The sequence below is a fragment of the Leopardus geoffroyi genome, chromosome E2 (assembly GCF_018350155.1).
Source record: "Leopardus geoffroyi isolate Oge1 chromosome E2, O.geoffroyi_Oge1_pat1.0, whole genome shotgun sequence".
NCBI lineage: Eukaryota > Metazoa > Chordata > Mammalia > Carnivora > Felidae > Leopardus > Leopardus geoffroyi.
In genome coordinates, this window is record NC_059335.1 from 58518893 (window position 1) to 58533230 (window position 14338).

At 57.4% G+C, this 14338-nt stretch overlaps 1 protein-coding gene across 2 annotated transcripts in view; it reads right to left on the minus strand.

Annotated features, from left to right (window-relative positions):
* The window catches only part of CE2H16orf74 (chromosome E2 C16orf74 homolog), a 44784-nt gene that overhangs the window by 20537 nt on the left and 9909 nt on the right, over positions 1 to 14338 (minus strand). For both annotated transcript variants that reach the window (XM_045439903.1, XM_045439904.1), the window contains exons 2-3: positions 10666 to 10768; positions 70 to 115 (exon numbers count right to left, since the gene is read on the minus strand). In XM_045439903.1, the coding sequence (XP_045295859.1) occupies positions 70 to 97 (28 nt within the window). In that variant the 5' untranslated portion in view covers positions 98 to 115; positions 10666 to 10768. The remainder of the gene's footprint in view (positions 1 to 69; positions 116 to 10665; positions 10769 to 14338) is intronic.

Below are 14338 nucleotides of genomic sequence, written 5' to 3' on the forward strand. Positions count from 1 at the left end.
GCCTCCTTCCCGCACCGCCCCTACCTCCCTGGGCCCCAGAAGAGCTGGTGGGGGAGCCGCCCCCCTTACCTTTCAGGCAGGACAGCTTAAGCCCCATGGCGGCGCGTCCGCAGGCCTGCGGAGAGAGAAGGGGCTTGCTGGGTGCTGGCCATGTGCGGCCAAGCCCCCCCCACCGCAGCCCCACGGGTGCACAACAGGAAATAGTGGGGAGAGAAACCGCCGGTGACTGGCGAGGTCAGGGTGCGTGCTGGCTGCATCTGGGCTGAGTTTGCTCAAAGATGAGCCTGTGCTGGCGGAAAAAGCTTTCAGGCGCCTCGGAGCTAAATATACTGGAGGTCCTGGAGCGTGGGGTGCAGCTGAGGTGAGGGTGTGGTCGGGCCGCCCTTCGGAACCGAAGCCACCTGGCCTTTCCGTTAAGGGGCTGCTGGCTTCAGAAGCAGCAGGGCGGGGGGGACCCTTGGCCAGGCTGCAGGTGGCCCTGAGCCCGCCGTGACGGGCTCACCCTCTGTTATGGTGCGGCCGCTCTTTATAAATGCGCGTGCTTTGGAGATCTAACAGATTGAGGCACCCGGGCCTTAGTCCGTGGGAGTTAAAACTGTCCCAAGTGTTCTCACGATCTGCCGGCCGACTGATGGATAAAACAGGGGGCAGCTGATGGGGTATGCGCCTGACATTCCACAGCAACAACCCCGGGAGATGTTACTACTTCCCCATTGACAGATGTGGAAATCAAGGCTCAGAGAGCTGGTGTCCCCTGCCCGAGGCCAGCCAGCTTCCTAGGAGATGGGAGCTGGGGTTCCAACCCCGGGGCTGCCCCTCCAGGGGACTGTGCCAGGGAAGGCGAGGCTCTTGTTTTCACCTCTGAGGGTCCTTGTGTCTGAGGGTCGATGGGGGCGGGGTGCTTATCCCTCCTTTCACAGGGAGCTGCCTGTGTGCCAGGCTGGGGAGGGGAGAGGGATGGAGGGGGCCGGCAGGGGGGCCCATCATCTCCTCGTCCTGCACAGAGGCTGGCACCGATGCCTAGGAAATGCTGGGGTCCCCCAGGCGTCCATGACGTGGGCTGTGCTGGCCCCCCCTGGGAACTTATCAGTCATGCAGCATCTCGGGCACACCCAAATGAATCGGTATTTTAACAAGGCCCCCTGGGAGTCGTGTGCCTGTTAAGGTCAGAGATGCTGGCTCTGGGCCAGAAATTGTGGGGGTCTCAGCGTGGAAGATGGGGGGCAGTGAGGGTGTGGAGAAGTGGCTGGAAGTCCGGGAGACACGCAGGGTCAGGAGATGGGGGGGCGGGGGAGGGGACTTGGAGGGACCCAAGGGGAGGGCTCTGATTTCATCCAGGCTGGGTATGTGGGACAGGCAGGAAGGAGGTGGCCTGGAGACACCTGCTGGGGGATGGGCTGGGGACACGAGTGGGAGGGAGGGAGGGAGACAGGGCAGGGGAGGGACAGACACCCGTGGAGCATCTCTGACTTGGCCGGGGCCTGGCTCAGCCAGCTGACCACAGGCAGCTTCCTCAACCAACCTGGACTTCACTTTCCTCATCTTTAAAATGGGGAGGATGCTCTTGGAGGTGTCACTGAGCAGCATGGAAAACTGAGTTATCAGGGGGGCACAAGGCTCAAGAAGTGTCAGCAGCTGTGGTTTATGACAGTCCCAGAGAGAAGACGGGTCTTGGTTTCCAGCAGGGGGTCTTTCTCCAGGGCTGTGCTGTCCCGAGTGTGGTCCTGGCCCAGAGGCCTGGGACAAGAGATCACCGGGAGCTCATGAGAAATGCCAGCTGACGCAGGGGAGGCTCAGCACAGCTGCCGAGGCACGGGGCCCAGCAAGATCGCCTGGGCACTTAGCAAAATACCGATGCCTGGGTCTCACCCCAGAGCTTCCGGGGTAATTGGCCTGGGGTGTGGGCCTGGCACTGGGATTTTTAAAAGCTCCCCAGGGGATTCTAATGTGTAGGATGAAATGCCATGGAAAGGGTGTCCTTCCTCAGGGGGAGAGGAAGGGCTGGGCTGGAGGAAGAGAGAGCCCGTGAGCATAACGGGTGTTATTTCTGGAGCGTTCACTGTGTGCCCAGCACCCACCAGAGCTCCTGGACCGAGATTCCTGGTCAGTTAATCCTCCCAACAGCCCTTAGGGGTTGGGACCATCCCCACCTCACAGAGGAGGAAACACAGGCACAGAGAGATGAGTTTGCACAAGGTCTTATGGGTAGCAAGTGGCGGGGTCAGGATTCAAACACGGCACTTTGGGCCCTAGAGCGACAACACTTCCAACCACAGGGCTGGGCGGGGGAGTGGTAGGCAGGGGGGTGGCCTAGACCTTCCCTCTGTCTCTCCCCACCCTCCTCGGGGCTGGGTCTCCGGCCCAGGGGTCTGCAGCCCTGAGGTCGGGCTCACGAGCAAATACAGCCAGGGCCCACACTGGCCACTGTAAGCAGCCCGCATGACATCACGCTTTGTATGGTGCACTCCACTGATGTCACTGTGTGCTTCTGGGTGGTCCTCAAGTGGTGGCCACAGTGCACCCGACAGATCGCACGTGCATCCCATCTCAGGGGTTATAGTTTTTAAAAAACTATTTATTTTGAGAGAGAGAGAGAGAGCAGGAGCAGGGGAGGGGCAGAGAGAGAGGGAGAGCAGGAGGAGGGGAGGGGCAGAGAGAGAGGGAGAGCAGGAGCAGGGGAGGGGCAGAGAGAGAGGGAGAGCAGGAGCAGGGGAGGGGCAGAGAGAGAGGGAGAGCAGGAGGAGGGGAGGGGCAGAGAGAGGGAGAGCAGGAGGAGGGGAGGGGCAGAGAGAGAGGGAGAGCAGGAGCAGGGGAGGGGCAGAGAGAGAGGGAGAGCAGGGGCAGAGAGAGAGGGAGAGCAGGAGCACGGGAGGGGCAGATAGAGAGTGCAGGAGTAGGGGGAGGGGCAGAGAGAGAGCAGGAGCAGGGGAGGGGCAGAGAGAGAGAGAGAGAGGAGCAGGGGAGGGGCAGAGAGAGAGAGAGAGAGAGAGAGAGAGAGAGAGAGAGAGAAAATCCCAAGCAGGCTCTGGACAGTGCAGAGCCCGACTGGACGCGGGGCTCGATACCACGAAGTTTGAAATCATGACCTGAGCTGAAATCAAGAGCCAGTGCTCAACAGGCTGACCCCTCAGACGCCCCCCCATCCCAGGGTTTAGACAATGGTTTATGAGGAGGTCTTCCTGGAGGAAGCGATGCTAGGATTGCTGTAAAATGCCCCAGAAAAACCACCACCGTGCTGTGGGTGCAGGGGGAGGACACAACCAGGGCAGGGGGGCCGACACTGAAAGGTGAGAATATTCGTTATGTATCTCTGTGTTTGTTTGAAAAGCACTACAAGAGTAAAAAAAAAAAATTATCTGTAGGCGACAGTATGGGGTCAACGCTCAGTTCTCTGATTTTTATCACTGGACCGAGTGTGTCAGAGACGGTTCCTGCCCCTAGGACACACACGCCCAAGGGTCCAGGGCCATCACGCCTGCAACTGAACTCTCAGCTTGCACAGCTGGAAAGTCAAAACACGCATGTGTATGTGCAGAGGCAGAATGTGGCCAAACGTTCATCTCTGGGGAAGGGCGCGAGGGGCACCTGGTGTTCCTGCAACTTTTCTGGAAGCTTGAAAGTATTTCCAGGAGTCAACCAGGGAAAAAAAACGGCAGAGACAACAGGGGTCCCGCAGCCCCTGTGCCCAACACCGCTGCCTCCCAGCGGTGGCACGGGAAGTTTTGTGCATCGGACCCCGGTTTCCTGGAAACTTCTCTGATGTAGTGGGAGGTGTGCTCTATGCTGTGCCGGGAGCACCACCTCCCTAAGAGTTGCCTCGAATTGACAGGTGTCGTCCCAGAGCTGCCTTGTAGCTTAAAAAATACCCGTCTTGGGACGCCAGGGGGGCTCAGTCGGCTCAGCGTCCGACTCTTGATTTCAGCTCAGGTCATGATACCATGGTTCATGAGATAGAGCCCCACGCTGGGCTCCCCACTGACAGCACAGAGCCTGCTTTGGATTTTCTCTCCCCCTCTCTCTCGGCCCCTCCCCTGCTCCTTCTCTCTCCCTCTCTCTTTCTCAAAATAAATAAGTTTAAAAATAACCACCTCAAAACACCCAGCAGGGAAGGAGGGAAGGAAGTGGGGAAGGGAGAGGGAGGGAAAGATGGAGGAAAGGGGGAAGAAAGGAAGAAGGGAGGGAGGGAGGAAAGGAAGGGGGAGGGGAGGAGAGGAAGAGGAGTGGGATGGAGGGAGGGGATAAGGGGGGGACAGAGGGGAAGGGGGAGGGGAAGTGGAAGGGAGGGGGAAGGGGGAGGGGGAGGAGAGGAAGAGGAGTGGGATGGAGGGAGGGGATAAGGGGGGAACAGAGGGGAAGGGGGAGGGGAAAGGGGCGGTGGGGGGAAGAGGAGGGGAGGGAGGGGGAAAGGGAGGGAAGTGGGGAGGGGGGGAGGAACGGAGGTTGATAAAAGAACAGCCGATCAAGCAGGCAAGAGGCAGAGGAAGCAGGCGTGGCCCCAGCTGGTGCAGGGACACAGGACAAGAAGCTGCACCAGGGTCAGGCAAAGGTGGCACCTAGGGGTCGCGTCAGCGTGCAGCGATTCTGTTTCAGCTTTCTAGAATTCCCAGGTGCAGAACGTTCACAAAGCATGTTCCTCATCCCAGCGCCCCGCCAAGCCTCTCCTCCTCCAGCTCCTCCCTCCCCACGGGACAGAAGGTGGGCGGCAGGTGGGGAGTGGCCCTGGGGGTCGAGGAAGAGCTGGGGTCCCAGAGCTGTGCGACCTCAGCCAAGGCACTTCCCTCTCTGAGCCTGAGGTTCTGGAGTTCGGCCCCCCCAGGCTCTGTGTCCTGGTCTGTGAAACAGGCATCCTGCCAGCAGCCTCAGGGACGGTGGCCACTGTCACTGTCAGTCACTGTCACGGAGCAGTCCCGGGAGGGCACTGCATCAGAAGACTGCCCGGGGCATCCCGAGTTGGGTCCAGAGGAGGAGGTGCTCCCCGGGGTGACCCACTCCCTCTGGGGTGGGGGGTGGGGGCTGGGGACGGAGGGCCAGCCCGGAAGAGGCCACGGATGCTGCGTGGGAGAGGCCCCGCGTGGGACGGGCTGAAGCTTGATTCTACACCTGTGTGAGTGGAGGCCTTCCTTCACGGTCATTTTCACGGCAATGACAGCTGACTGATATCAAGCGAATGCTTTTAAAAAGCCAAGTCTTGAAGCACCTGGGTGGCTCAGTCAGTTGAGCGTCCAACTTCGGCTCAGGTCATGATCTCACGGTTCATGAGTTCGAGCCCCGCATCGGGCTCTGGGCTGACAGCTCAGAGCCTGGAGCCTGTTTCAGATTCTGTGTCTCCCTCTCTCTCTGACCTTCCCCCGTTCATGCTCTGTCTCTCTCTGTCTCAAAAGTAAATAAACGTTAAAAATAAATAAATAAATAAATAAAAAGCCAATTCGTGAGCCTAGATGATTATAAAAATTACTCCGCTCAGGGGCGCCCAGGTGGCTCAGTCGGTTGAGCGTCTGACTTTGGCTCAGGTCCTGATCTCACAGCTGGTGAGTTCGAGCCCAGCGTCATCGGGCTCTGTGCTGACAGCTCAGGGCCTGCTTCGGATTCTGTGTCTCCTTCTCTCTCTGCCCCTCCCCTGTTTACACTCTGTCTCTCTCTCAAAAATAAGTAAAACCCCTACATTTTTTTTTAGAAAGTAACGATTTAATGGGAGAAAGGAGATCTAGCGGGAGGGGTCCCCCCCCTGGGCTCCAAGTGCAGTCAGGCTAGTTTAGGTATAAATGTTCTCTCTTTCACACTTTTGCAGGAGTGTGAAAAACCTCCCTTTCATATTGAATCGGGCTGTTTATGTTCCCTTGGAAATATCAGATTGTTAATTATTTGCACAACAGCTTGAAGTAGAACAGGTTCTTTCTTGCACCCAGGCATAAAAATCCCCCTACGCCAAACGGCCACGACAGGGACAGGCAATGATACAAACTTCCTTCCTCCCGCGGTGGGGGGGGGGGGCCCTGTCCCTCCTCTGCGCCATCAAGATAGATGGGGATCAGCTCTTTGCACACCACACGGCGTTCTCTGAAACCACGAGCATCTCCAGGGCAAGGACACGCTTGGCCAAGTTGTCTGTGCCTGTTTTCACGGCAGCCTTCAAGACACTACCACCGGCCCACAGCAGTGAGTGCCTGCCGGCTCACCTACGGGTTCGCAGTGCAAAGGGAAAAGTCAACCGGTTTGTTCTCTGCACAGAGCAGAAAAATTAAGGCGACGCGCCGGCTGGCTGGGGGGCCGGAGCGGGCGGGGAGGTGCCTACTTCTAGAAGGCTGGCCCCTGGGGGTCTGTCTGCTGATTCCCTTCAGTTCCTACTTTTGCAGCTCAGAAGCTGGGCTCTAGAGGGGGAGGTAAAATCTTTCTGGAGTGAATCATACAGGTCTAGGGTTGGAAGTGGCCGTAGATAAACGGTTCCTGATAAAATCTAGAGTGTCCAATTACAGCATGGGACATACTCATATTAAAAATCCTTCATCATTTATCTGCAATTGAAAACTAACTGGGCATCCTGGTTTTTGTTTTTTTTTTAAAGATTGCTTTTTCTTTTTTTAAAGTGCTTATTTTTGAGAGAGAGACAGAGCGTGAGTGGGGGAGAGGCCAAGAGACACAGAGTCCAAAGCAGGCTCCAGGCTCTGAGCTGTCAGCACAGAGCCTGACGTGGGGCTTGAACCCACAAAACTGTGAGATCGTGACCTGAGGTGAAGTCGGATGCTTAACCGACTGAGCCACCCAGGCCCCACTTCTTTTCTTTTCTTATTTTTCTTTTTTCTTTTTTTTTTTCCTTTTCTTTTTTTAAAGTAGGCTCCACACCCAATGTGGGACTTGAACTCACAATGCTGGGATTAAGAGTCCCATGCTCTACCAACTAAGCCAGCCAGGTGCCCCTTAAAAATTTTATTTTGGTGGCACCTGGGTGACTCAGTCCATTGAGCATCTGACTGTTATTTCGGCTCGGGTCACTATCCCAGGGCAGTGGGATTGAGCCCTGTGTTGGGCTCTGTGCTGAGCATGGAACCTGCTTAAAATTCTCTCTCTCTCTCTCTCTCTCTCTCTCTCTCTCTACCCCTCTCCCCTGCTCGCAATTCTGTCTCTCTCTAAAATTAAAAAAAAAAAAAAAAATAGGGGTGCCTGGGTGGCTCATTCAGTTAAGTTCAACTTCGGCTCAGGCCACGATCTCGCGGCTCCTGGGTTCGAGCCCCGCGTCGGGCTCTGTGCTGATGGCTCAGAGCCTGGAGCCTGCTTCAGATTCTGTGTCTCCCTCTCTTTGCCCGTCCCCTCCCCATGCTCTCTCTCTCAAAGGTGAATAAACATTAAAACACTTTTTTAATTAAAAAAATAAAATTAAAACAGTAACAGTAAAAAAGATTTTAAGTAATCTCTACCCCCAACTCGAACTCGTGACCCCAAGATCAGGAGGCGTACGCTCCACCGACAGAGCCAGCCACGGGCATCCCGAATTCTTATTTGCTAGAGCCGGCAGCTCTACACAGAGGCGGCCGTCGTTCTAACATGGGTCTCCCAGATGAGGACACGGAGACCCAGAGAGGGAAAGTGAGTGAAAGGCAGAGTCCAGCTGGAAGTCTGACCCTGGTCTCTGCAGAGCCACCTCCCAGAAGAGATCAGAATAACCCTCTCGAGGTGGCACCTCCTGAACAAAGACCTCACCTGAAGCCCAGGGAGAGGGCAAGGGGGAAGCATCATAGCTGAGGAATTCGACACTCTGCCTAAGTGGGTGGGCCCACGGCAGGAGGGAACCAGGTGCCGCTCCCAGCCAGTGGGGGTGGGGGGAGGGGTGGGGAGGAGGGGGGACCTGGGCAAGCTGTCCACACCTGGGTCCGTGTTGCAAACACAGGGGAGCAGATACTAACAGGCTGGGCACACTGGGCTCCCCGTAGGCACAGGGAACATCTTGGTTTTCTTCCTTCTTTAGAAAAGGCACTTTCTTTTTGTCACAGGCTTAGAATTCCTGCAATTCCAGCCAGAGGGTCTGTGCCGGGAACAGATGCTACGAGCGTTAACACGCCTCCCATCCTGGTACACAGAGTGCAAAACATGAACATCTCCTGGCCTTTGCCCGAGGGCCTGCAGGAGGCTGTGAGCTCCTCTCCGAGAGACAGCGCGGGGACAGAGAGCCCGGGGACAGCTGCCAGGGGCCAGCAGCAAGTGAGAGAGGATGGGGGGCAGGGCACACACTGACATTGCCAGCTACTATTCTGTCACGGCACAGGGTGCTTCCCTGTGATTGACCGTGTAACTTTGAGCAAAATACTTGCCCACTGCCTGCTTGGGCCTCTGTGTGGTCAAGTTCAATGCTTATGGTTTGTGTACCTTTTCAAATGTCATATGCCAATAAAGTGTTTATTTCAAAATAAGAAATATGCTGTTAGAAGTCAAGATAATGGTTAATGAACCACGGGTTAATTTTAAAACATGTGATTAAACGGGCGCCTGGGTGGCTTAGTCAGCTGAGCATCTGATTCTTGATTTCGACCCAGGCAGGTCATGATCTCACAGTTCGTGGGTTTGAGCCCCACGTCAGGCTCTGCCCTGACAGTGCAGAGCCTGCTTGGGATTCTCTCTCTCCCTTTCTCTCTCAAAATAAATAATCATTAAAATAAAAAACATGCAATTAAAAAAAATTTTTTTTAAGTAAGCTCCACACCCATGGTGGGGCTCGAACTCACAACCTTGAGATCAAGAATCATTTGCTCTTCTGACTGAGCCAGCCAGGTACCCCCCAAAACACGCAATTGTTTAAAAAAAATTTTTTTTATGTTTATTTTTGAGAGAGAGAGGGAGACACAGAATCTGAAGCAAGCTCCAGGCTCTGATCTGTCAGCACAGAGGCCGACATGGAGTTCAAACCCACAAGTTGTGAGATCATGACCTGAGCCGAAGTTGGACGCTCAACTGACTGAGCCACCCAGGCGCCCCATGCAATTGTTTTTTTCCAGCAGCCTTGATGACAGGAGCCACAAACTACCAGCCCACAGCAGTGAGTACCTGCCAGCTCACCTCCTGAAGGTTTTCAGTGTAAAGAGAAAAGTAAACGATGCGCACTGCCTGTGGGGGACAAGGAACCAGCACTGGCTCCCAGGGAAGACTGTGGCTGGGGGTGGGGGTGGGGGGGTGGTGTGCAGGAGGAGATTCCTGGGGGAGTGCTACTTCTGGATGTGGGTGCACGCTTTTGATGTGCACATATTACCACGTGTATATGGTACCGTGATAATATTTTAATGGGTGGTGGGGGGGTTTGCACTTGGTGGTCCCAGAGGCCTGGCCTTGCCTCTTTCCCGCCCCATGACCTTCACAAGCCTCTGTGTCCGCATCTGTAAAATGGGGATAACACCAGTATCCGGTCAGAGGATGAAAAGGAACAACACAGGTGATGGGACCAGTTCCCACCACGGGGGCTCGCTCCATGTTCAATAGCACTGCTCTCTTTCCATGCCAGCTGAGGGCAAGTTCCAGGCTCAAGTCCTCAGAGGGGACCTAAACTCCAGCTCAGCGCCCACTGAGTTGCACCCCACCAGCAAGGGCTTCCAGGGAGAGGAGATTAGGTGGTGAAGCTTTCAGCCTCCTTGGGGCTTGCAGAGGGATTAAGTCTTTCCATAAATACACTGCTTCCCTCCCTCCCTCCCACCCTTCCACCCATCCGGAGGAACCGGTACCCAGGGTGGGGACGAAGAACCCAAGGTGGGTGTGGCCCGGACAAGGTAAGTGGGAGGGCTGGTGCAGGGATCCTTGGGGGCTGGGCAGGAAACACCAGGGCCTGCCAGTCCAGCCGCGCCTCTCTGAGCCTCAGCTTCCTCATCTGTAAAGTGGGGTGCTCGTCCCACAAAGGCTGCACGATCTCAGAAGTGCCTTCACCCCGCTGCCTTCCATCTCCCCTCTGGCTGCTCAGCCGGCACAGGCTGACCCTGCTGTGGGTTCCGCCCAGGCCCCAGAGCCCGGCGCCTCGGGACAGTCCGACCGCCCTTGACCCCGCCCCCCACGCGGCCGAGCGAGCGGAGCTGCGGGTCTCCCTTAATGAGAGCCTCCCCGGGTTCCGCTGAGCTCTGCCTGCCCGGAGAAGGCGCGCGTGCGTTCACACTGGTCGCCCTTTGCGGTTGCAAACCTGCTTTGATGCCCTGGGAGCCGAGGGGGCCTCTAAGTGAGGCGGCTCATAAATAATATAGTTTGAAATACTCGATCGAGGGGAAATGGTTCCTCTCGAGGCCTCCTGCCCCCACCCCCGGCTGGGCTCCTTTCCAGCTCTGAGGAATGGCGGTCTGGCCCATTCCCGAGGAACTCGTGACAGCGCGGGGTGTCGGCTGGAGAGTGGGGGACCAGAGGCGGCCACGCGCGGACACACCCCCCACCCGCCCCGTGTAAGTTGCAACACGGCCAGAGGGGCCCAACTCTGCCCCAGCCCGCGTCTCCGCAGAAAAGTCTGCGAGAAGTTAGGGGGACGTCCGGGCCCGCGAGGGTTCCCCGCCCCCCTCCCCCTACCGCCCCTCGGGACCCTCTGGCCTCCCCGGGCGCGCCCTTCCCGCCGCGGGAGCCGGCGGGGCGTGGACGCCGCTCGGGGGACTGCGGCTCTCGGGGACCGCGGCGTCCACTGGAAGGGGTGGGCGGGCAGCGCGGGGCACTCACCGCTTCCTGGGGGGCTCACTGCGGAGCCGCGCCCGGGGCGCACGGGGCCCACCCGGGCGCTGGTGGCGGCGGCGGCCGGGCTCCGGGGGCCGCGGCGACGAGCCTGCAAGAGAGAGCAGCGGGGGTCATGGCCCGGGCCGGGTAGCGCACTGGGGTCCCCGCTCCGCCCCGGCCGGCGCTCCTGGCCGCCGCCGCCGCCGCGAGCACGCCTCCCACCCCCCCCTCCCCTCCCCGGCCCCTCGGGGCGGTGCCGCCCGCAGCCCCGCCCCGCCCGCGGGCGCCGGATCGCACGGCCCGGGCGCGGGGGCGGAGCGGGCCCGCCCGCCGCCTCCCGCCGACCGTGCCAGGGGCGCGCCCGGCGCCCGCGCCTCCGGCCTCCCGCCTCAGTTTCCTCTCGCCCTGCCCCGAGGAGGAGGAGGAGGGTGGGGCCCAAGGAAAGTGTGGGCCCCTCCCCGGGGCTGGGTGCCAAGCTCCCTGAAGCCGTGCACCCCTGCCCGGAGGGGGGCGGGGCGGGGGGCGGCGGTGCGTGGAGAGGGGCTCCGGGGTCACCCCGTACCGTGTGGTCATACTTGAGTCGGCCCCGTCGCCCGGCTGCAGGGAGGGGAGGCTCCAACATCCCCCATCCCCAGTCCCCTACCCCTGCGCGGGGCCCTGGGGACAAGTAAGCAACGTGCCCCCACGTCTTAGGGGAGCTACGGGACCTCGGATGGCCCTCGTGATCAAAAGGCAGCCTCCCTGGTGTCGGGGTCTGGCCCCTGTGCTCTCTGCCCGCGCTATCACTCTTCACCTCTGGAGGTGACAGCTTCAGATATTTGCTGATACCCAGCTGGGAGTAACTCCCCAGTTCCCCTCCCGGTGGGTACAGAGATCTTTTATCCAAATGGGTTTCTTAGGAGGCTCCCTGGTGTGGAGGTCTCGGCTGGCACCCACCCAGCTAGCCAGGAGGAACAAAAGTGTCCCCTCCCATGGGTTCTTTCTGTCCCTGTAGAAGTCCCTCATGCCAGCTCCATCTAACACGCCCAAGGTCTCCACACCCTGTGCTGTGTGTACTTCTGGAGGCTTGGAAGGGGAAACTGAGTCACAGAGCAGGACAGTGACACTCCCTTGGCGAAAGCAGGAAAGAATTGAGTTGCAGGAAATAGAGTCAGCATCCTAGCTGTGTTCGCCCTTTGAGTCATTCCTAAAAATGCTGCAATCTTTTTGTATCAAAGTCAGGAGTGACAGGTAGAAATGTATCCTGTTCCCCTCCCAAAAGGACAGAAGGGGACAGGGTTAGGGACAGGATGCTCCTTCCATGGGTCCCCACTGGGAGGGAAGGTGGGCTGCCCAGGGTCTTGCGTCCTGGCTGTGAGCTGCGGGGCAGGGCTGCTCGGAATTGTCTCCTTCAATGGTGGCAACACAGGTGTGGGGGAGGCCCTGGGGACGGTGGGCACAGCCACCAGGGCCTTGTGCCTGCCAGGTGGAGACCAGCGAGGCCTTTCCAGCAGGCAGAGAAGTCCTCGGCCGGCTGAACGGATGCTCGTTGTGAGATCAGCATTTCCGGGCCTCGGTTTCCACAAGGGACAAATGGGGATCTATTCGTGTCTACAAAACCTTTTGGACCACTTACTCTGCGCCAGGCACCGGGGAACCCCAGTGTGTAGGATCACTGTCAGTGACAGCGTCACCTATGCGCGAAACCCCCACGTCATCACCTGCTCAGGACGGGCCCTGCGAGGGGGAGACCCTGATGCTCTCTCCATTTCCCCAGGGGGCTGCGGCACAGGCCAGCTAGTGGACCGAGGGAGAGACTTTGTCCCCATTCAGGGCGGGAGGTTGGGGGTTGCTACCGAGAGGTGGCCAGGAGGATGCGTTTTGTCAACAGCAAGGGTTGAGATGAGGAATGCAAACGATCCAGTTTAACTTGCTCCTCCCCCGCCCGGCTCCCCCTCCCTCCCCCTCCGTCCCCCGGGGAACAGGAGGGGTTGTGCTTCAGTGTGTCAGAACTGCTCAGGGTCTGCACTTGACATTGACATCCTTCCGGGGCTGGGTCATTCTCTGTCAAGGGGGCCGTCCTGGGCACTGTGGGATACTGAACGGCATCCCTGGCCTTCACCCCCTGGATGCCACTAGCATCACGTCCCCCTTTGCAACTTGTGACAGCTAGACACCTGTCCACTGGGGGGCGCAATCACTTGCTCATCCCCTGAGTGGATTCCAGCGGTTCTGGGGGGGGGGGGGGGGGAGGTGAACAAGCAAATAAATGAAAATGCATAAAGCAAACGTCCAGGCCCAGGCTCACCCCAGGGATCCCGGCCTAATTGGTCCAGGCAGAGCCCAGGTAAGGGTGTTTTCTAAAAACTCCCAGGTGACACACGCATTGGCTGCTCCCATGGAGAACCTCGAGTCTAACGTCAGAGTCCACTTGGCAGACTGGGGACTTAGGGACACATCAGCCAAGTGCCGTGTGTGACACGTGTACAGATCCTGATATGAAAAGGTATTTGTGAGGTAACAGTGGAAAAAGGAACAGAGTCTGGGTATTAGATAATATTAAGAAATTATGAATTTGAGAAACAGCTGGACGTAGGGGAAGGGAAGGAAAACTACGATAAAAACGGAGAAGAAGGCAAATTATGAGAGACTCCTAAATACAGAGAGCAAACTGAGGGTTGACAAGGGAGGTGGGGGGGGGGGATGGGCACTGAGGAGGCCACTTGTTGGGAGGAGCTCTGGGTGTTGTAGGTAAGAGATGAGTCACTGGATTCTACTCCTGAAGCCAAGACTACACTGTATGTTAATGAACTTGAATTTAAACTAAAAAAAAGGAATTATTACTAATTTTAATAGATACGGCAGTGGTATCATTGTGCTTTTAAAAGCTCCTGTTAGCGATGCGTATGGAAGTGTATTCATGGGTCAATTTGGTATGAGGAGCAGTTTGTTTTAAAAGTGTCCAGGAAAATAAAAAGCTGGAGGAGAGGGGTGCCTGGGTGGCTCAGTCGGTTGAGCGTCCGACTTCGGCTCAGGTCATGATCTCACGGTCCGTGAGTTCGAGCCCCGCGTCGGGCTCTGTGCTGACAGCTCGGAGCCTGGAGCCTGTTTCACATTCTGTGTCTCCCTCTCTCTCTGCCCCTCCCCCGTTCATGTTCTGTCTCTCTCTGTCTCAAAAATAAATAAACGTTAAAAAAAATTAAAAAAAAAAAAAGGTGGAGGAGAGAGACAAAGCAAACGACGGGAAACGTGGATAGTTGTCGAAGGTACGTGGGTGTTCATCAGGCTGTTCTCTCCACTTCAGTGTGTGTTTGCCACTTTCCAAAGAGAAGCACCTCACGGGCTTAGTCGGTGGAGCTTATGACTCTTGATCTCGGGGTCGTGAGCTAGAGCTCCACATGGGGTGTAGAAATCACTTAAAGAAATCTTTAAGAAAAGAGAAAAGAAAATTTCCAAAAATAAAAAGATTTTGGTTTAAAAGAAAAAAAGAGAGAGAGAGAGAAAGAGAGAGGGCCTATGTGGGCACTGTTCTCCTGGCAGCCGGGTGAGGTACCCACCCCCTGGAGCTTGGGCTTGGTGGGGAGGTGGGGTGGGTTCTGGGAGCGGAGGCTCACCTAAGCAGCCGTTACTGAAGAGAGGAGTGGGCAGCCCTGAACCTGCAGGCCGGGGGCCCCACACCAGGCCTGTGACCAGAATCACC